This window comes from Scylla paramamosain, chromosome 23 (genome assembly GCF_035594125.1).
Source record: "Scylla paramamosain isolate STU-SP2022 chromosome 23, ASM3559412v1, whole genome shotgun sequence".
Classification (NCBI taxonomy): Eukaryota; Metazoa; Arthropoda; class Malacostraca; order Decapoda; family Portunidae; genus Scylla; species Scylla paramamosain.
In genome coordinates this window covers 19340223-19346070 of record NC_087173.1, presented here as the reverse complement: position 1 = coordinate 19346070, position 5848 = coordinate 19340223, and the positions used below count along the sequence as shown (strand labels likewise).

Below are 5848 nucleotides of genomic sequence, written 5' to 3'. Positions count from 1 at the left end.
ACACAAGCAAACACACCCAAACACAGCCAAACACGAAATATAAATACAACCAAACACACATAAACAAGTGGAAACACAAACACACACACACACACACACACACACACACACACACACACACACACATCATAACGGGTTCAAACACACCTAAGAATACCCAACTCTATCCAAACACACCTAAACACACCCAGACACACACAGTCCCACACAAACACACACAAACACACACACAAGCACACCAACACCTACACAAGGGACGTCAACCTCTTATCATGATTAATACTATTTCTTCCAACGATTAAGAAAAAAAGCATCATCTATAAGAAGACATAATGGCGAGGCTGAGGCACTGAGTAAACAATGAACGAGGGAGACGAGACAGCCACGAAGAGGAGGAGGAGGAGGAGGAGGAGGAGGAGGTGAAGACGAAAGGAAGATGAGAGGGCGAGGGATAAATATAAATGTGATGCAAAGAAGACATGTAGGTTTGATAGAAGACACTGCATCACTACTACTACTACTACTACTACTACTACTACTACTACTACTACTACTACCACCACTAATCTTAATCTCTCCTTGCTTCCTACCTTAAGGTAGGTTGCCACACGCGCACTTTTTGGGCACGACGTGGCACGAGGTGAGTGCGCGCCACACCGCGAGTAGAAACAGTACAGAAACAGAGACGTCGGGTACATTGCGCGCAAGGGTGTGGCGATGTGGCACGAGGTGAGCCCGATCTGGGCACGAGGTGTTGCGAGACGTGACACGAGGTGATCACGACGTGGGCACGAGGTCATCGCGACGTGCACACGAGGTGTGGCCCAACCCGACGACCCGTTTTGAGGGGTCGCACAGGCATTTTAATTAATTACGAGGTTGTTGCCGATGTACTGTCACGATATGTCACGGGGTGTTGTGAGGATGCGTCCAATATTTGCAGCGCCTCCCAAGCGGTATATAAAGGGTGGGGAATGATGATCAAGTCACTCAAAGCTAGACTGGCAAGCAGGGAAGATGGAGGAAGAAAACTACAGACAAGAGGCTCAAGTACTGATGGCAGGAATCCTGATGGTGGCTGCTGCATTGCTGCTGCGAAGAAGACGTCTACAGCAACCTCCCGTGCCACCCCAGCCACGAGCAAGAAGACCCAGAACAATATGGTGCCGTGAATGGCTTACGAGACGATCGATGCATGGCGATTTTCACCACCTGCTGCAGGAGCTCAACCGAGAAGACACCAAGGGCTACAAGAACTTCATCCGCATCAAACCTGAACTTTTCGGAGAGATGGTGGACCGGCTTACTCCAATCCTCGCCAAAAAAGCCACCAGAATGAGAGAGCCCCTGTCAGTGGGGTTGAAGTTGGCTGTCACCCTCCGATTCCTGGCATCCGGCGATTCATATACGAGTCTGCAATACAGCTTCAGGGTCTCCAAAACCGCCATCTGTAGATTCGTACCTAAAGTCTGCCAGGCCATAATTGACATATACAAACCTGAGGTGCTCAAGTGCCCAAGAACTCCAGAAGAATGGAATCAAGTTGCCGAAGGATTCTCAAAGAGGTGGAACTATCACAAGTGTGGAGGTGGTCTGGATGGCAAGCATGTTCGAGTGAAGAAGCCCTGGCATGCAGGATCACTGTTCTTCAATTACAAGAAGTTCCACAGCATTGTCCTCATGGCCGTCGCAGATGCAAACTACAAGTTCCTGTACGTCGACGTAGGTGCTGAAGGAAGTGCTGGTGATGGAGGAACTTGGTTCAAGTGCACCCTTCACGATGCCATCGCGCAGAAACGAGTGGGATTTCCAGAGCACAGCTTCCTGCCGAGTGACGACACCCCAATCCCATTCCACATTGTTGCTGATGATGCCTTCGCCCTCAAGACCTGGCTTATGAAACCTTACTCACATCAATCCCAGGTATACGAAGAAAAAATCTTCAGCTACAGGTTGTCTCGCGCCCGTCGTGTGGTGGAAAATGCTTTCGGTCTCCTGCAGTCACGATTTAGAGTCTTCGGCACTACCATGCTACAACGACCTGCAGTTGTCAAAATTGTCACCATGTGTGGGTGTGTGATGCACAACCTGATATTGAACCGCTACTCAAATTTTCATCCCCAAGAAGTCGACTGCGAAGATGGTGACCATAACGTGATTGATGGATCGTGGAGGAACATACCAAATCTGATGCAACGCCTCCAAACTCGACGGGGAACAAATCCAACGAGAGAAGCAAAGGCCGTCCGAGACTACCTGGCTTTGTACTATGCATCAGAAGCAGGCGCAGTTCCCTGGCAAGAAAGGATGGTATATCCAAGAGGACGACCAGCAGACGAACAAAGGATGGAGCAATAATTAAATAAATAAATAATATATATATATATATATATATATATATATATATATATATATATATATATATATATATATATATATATATATATATATATATATATATATATATATATATATATATATATATATATATATATATATATATAAGCTGTGTTAATAAATGTTATCTGTGTATTTGATAATAAAGAAACCGATTAAGCTTCCTTGACTTTGAATTATACCCCAAAATATAAACTATATACATTATAGGAATATCATATTTGGGTGGGAGGGAATGGGAAAGGAAATAAGAGTAAAATAGAATATATGTTAAAAAAAAAATTTTAAATATGAATTTAACGTTTACAAAAATTATTAACTTATTAAGTAATAGGCAAATCTGGATAATTAAACACCTTCATTTATTAATTACATAAGACTTTGGTCTAAAATTGTTAAGATCGTCTGGTTATAAGATTAAAATTTTAGCAAAGAATTTTTCATATTTACGACATTGAAATAAAATCTATACTTGATGGATATATCAAAGCTATAAAATGTTCATATATATATATATATATATATATATATATATATATATATATATATATATATATATATATATATATATATATATATATATATATATATATATATATTATGGGGACAGTACCTTTTCCATGTGTGATTCTCTGATTTAATTTTCCAAGTGTTTTACCTTTTACCAGTTATTATTTCAATACCTTATTTATATATTCAGTTATTATTTTCCAAGTTCTTTATTACCAACTCTTCATTATTCCCTTTTATCTGTTATCATTTCAAATCCTCAATTTTCAATCCATTTCTTAACTTCCCAAGTTTTAGTATATTTTTTTTCTCTTTTACCATTTATGTCCCAATTATTTATATTCAGTTTGTAGTTTATAATTTTTTTTTACTGGTAAAAGGAAACATTAAAAAAGTGTTTTTAATGTCTCCTTTTACCAGTTATTATTTTATATCCATACTTATATTATAAATGAAAAGGGAAAAAATATAGTTGTTTTTTTCATATTTATTTCATACATTTTAACATATTTTTATATGCAATACATTTTTATTTTGTTTACATTTACTCGTCGCTATCCTCCGCCTCGTAGCCCTTCGGCGTCTCGATCATGGGGGACATTATGGCCTTTTTCGCCGGCGATTTCGTCTTCTGGCCCTGGAGTTTGGTGGTCGTACTTGTGTGCTGCAGGGTCTTGACGGGGGACGGTGAACAGCCGAGTATAGATTCCCACTGTATTGGGGTGGGCACCTGCTGCTGCTGTGGCTGCTGAGGGAACTGTTGCTGTTCTGATTGTTGAGGCTGGTATTGTTGTTGAGGCTGTTGGTACTGTTGTTGTTGGTATTGGGGCTGCGAGTAATGTGGCTGCTGGTACTGCGGCTGATGATAGACTGGAGGAGGAGGAGGAGGAGCAGGAGCGAGAGTAGGCGGTGCAGGAGGCTGCCACAGGTGCGATGGGCTCGCAACTCCTAGTGGCATGGGCACAGAATCCAGCAACCTCCTCGGGTCTTTAATAGCACTCCTGGCCATCACTGGTTCCTCCATGAGGCTGATCATGTACGCGATCTTGGAGAAGAGTACTCCATGATGCATGGGGGAAACCTTCTTCAGGCGAGTGTACATAAATTCAACAAACTGCCGGATGTCAGCGTCAGGTCCCTCGACTGGTGGTTTTCGTGTAGCTAGCAGCTGTGCACTCTGGAGTAGTTCTTGGATGGCACTGCTCTCCTGGGTAGATTTGGTGGATCGTGGGCTGGATAGTTCCTCCTCCTGCCGTTCCTTCTTCCTCTTCCTCCTGGCAATTGAGTGGGCCGATAGGACAGACTCATGGCTGGAGGAATCTTGATCGTCACCTTGTCTGCCGAAGTCATCACTAGGGTGCGTACTTTCGTGGGCGATGTGACCTGCCAGGAAGGCCCAAACCTCGACGATCTTCTGCTCCCTCTGCGTCCTCGGCCTGGCTGCTGATCCACTCTTGCTCTCCCTCTTCTCGATTTTCCCAAAATCTGTTCTCTTCTTGTCCACCACCTTCTTCATCTGCTGGTGAGAACAGTCCGAGAAAGTTTGGGCCAGGTCCTTCCAGAGGCTCTCCTTCCACGCCGGATTCAGCCACTTGTCGTTCCGCTTATCGTAGAGCTCTGGATGCAACTGGACGTAGTTTGCTATCTCCCTCAGTTGGTCGTCGTTGAAGGGGTAGTCCTGAACGTCTTTCTTGGATGGCCGAGTGCGTTTCCTGGAGAGCCCAGCAACAGGTTGTACCTTCACCACTTCCACATCAGGAACGTCAGTGTCGTCAGGAACCTCAGGAGGAACATCACCAGTTTCTTCCTCCTGCAGACTCGGGGAAGACTCCTGCTGTGGTGCTTGCTGCTTGCCTTTCTTGGGCATCTTGGAAAGGTTGGCTGGAGATGGAAGGGTTCTTCTTCTGTCTGTGTTTGCGAGATAAGTGACCATGTGGCCCACGGGTGCTGTTTATATACCCCTTGGATCAGGTCACGTGAGAGGCAATTATACAGCTCGCCACCACCTCGCGCTAACTTAGTGCCCACCTCGGACTAACGTCGCGCCCACCTCGCACTAACCTCGTACCACCCCGCACCACACCTCGTGACACCTCGCGCCCAGGTAGCACGAGCTCGCACCACTGCGCGCCAGGCGCGACGTCGTGCCAATAGGCGCGAGGTGTCTCGAACAGGGTACGAGGTGTCACGAGGTGATGGCACGAGGTGGGGCCGACGTCGCCACTTCGTACCACGTCGGGAAAAAAAATGAAACTGTTTTAATTTTAACGCGACGTCGTGCCACCTGCCTCGACTTCCCCGACTTGGTGGCAAGAGGTCTGCACGAGCTGCCGCGCTGTTGGGCACGAGTTGGCGCGAATTGGGTGCGCACTCACCTCGTGCCACGTCGTGCCCAAAAAGTGCGCGTGTGGCAACCCGCCTTTACACTCTACGCAAACCTTCCTTAAATCCTTCCGAACTCTCCTTTTCCATACTCTCTCTCTCTCTCTCTCTCTCTCTCTCTCTCTCTCTCTCTCTCTCTCTCTCTCTCTCTCTCTCTCTCTCTCTAAACCATAAGTATTAATAAATATTCGTTCTAAATCTTGCTTTGGAAAATTACACACTTTTAATAGGGAAGAAATTAGTTACTTGGAAAGAGGAGAAGCAAGAAGGGAGGGTGATGGAAGGGAGGGTAAGAGGAGGGAAAGGGTTAGAAAAAGAAAGGAGAGGGAGGGAAGGGAGGATAAGGGGGAGGAGAAAGAGGTTTTGAAGAAGAAGAAAACGGGTAAGGAAGGGAAGAAAAGAAGGGTTGGAAAGAAGGATTTGGAAGAGGAAGAGGAAGAAGAGAGGATATGAGAGGATATGAGAGAGAGAGAGAGAGAGAGAGAGAGAGAGAGAGAGAGAGAGAGAGAGAGAGAGAGAGAGAGAGAGAGAGAGAGAGAGAGAGAGAGAGAGAGAGAGA

At 45.3% G+C, this 5848-nt stretch overlaps 2 protein-coding genes across 2 annotated transcripts; one reads left to right on the top strand and one right to left on the bottom strand.

Moving 5' to 3' along the window:
• The first annotated feature begins 1191 nt into the window (after positions 1-1191).
• On the top strand, positions 1192-2358 carry LOC135111953 (uncharacterized). Its single transcript, XM_064025633.1, has one exon. The coding sequence runs from the start codon at positions 1192-1194 to the stop codon at positions 2356-2358; it is 1167 nt and encodes a 388-aa protein (XP_063881703.1).
• Positions 2359-3451: 1093 nt separating this feature from the next.
• Positions 3452-4840, bottom strand: LOC135111952 (putative mediator of RNA polymerase II transcription subunit 12). Its single transcript, XM_064025632.1, has one exon. The coding sequence runs from the start codon at positions 4838-4840 to the stop codon at positions 3452-3454; it is 1389 nt and encodes a 462-aa protein (XP_063881702.1).
• Between the last annotated feature and the right edge of the window lie 1008 nt (positions 4841-5848).

Excerpts from the sequence above, each read along its gene's own strand:
- LOC135111953 (XM_064025633.1), top strand. The coding sequence starts at position 1,192 with ATGCATGGCGATTTTCACCACCTGCTGCAGGAGCTCAACCGAGAAGAC.
- LOC135111952 (XM_064025632.1), bottom strand. The coding sequence starts at position 4,840 with ATGGTCACTTATCTCGCAAACACAGACAGAAGAAGAACCCTTCCATCT.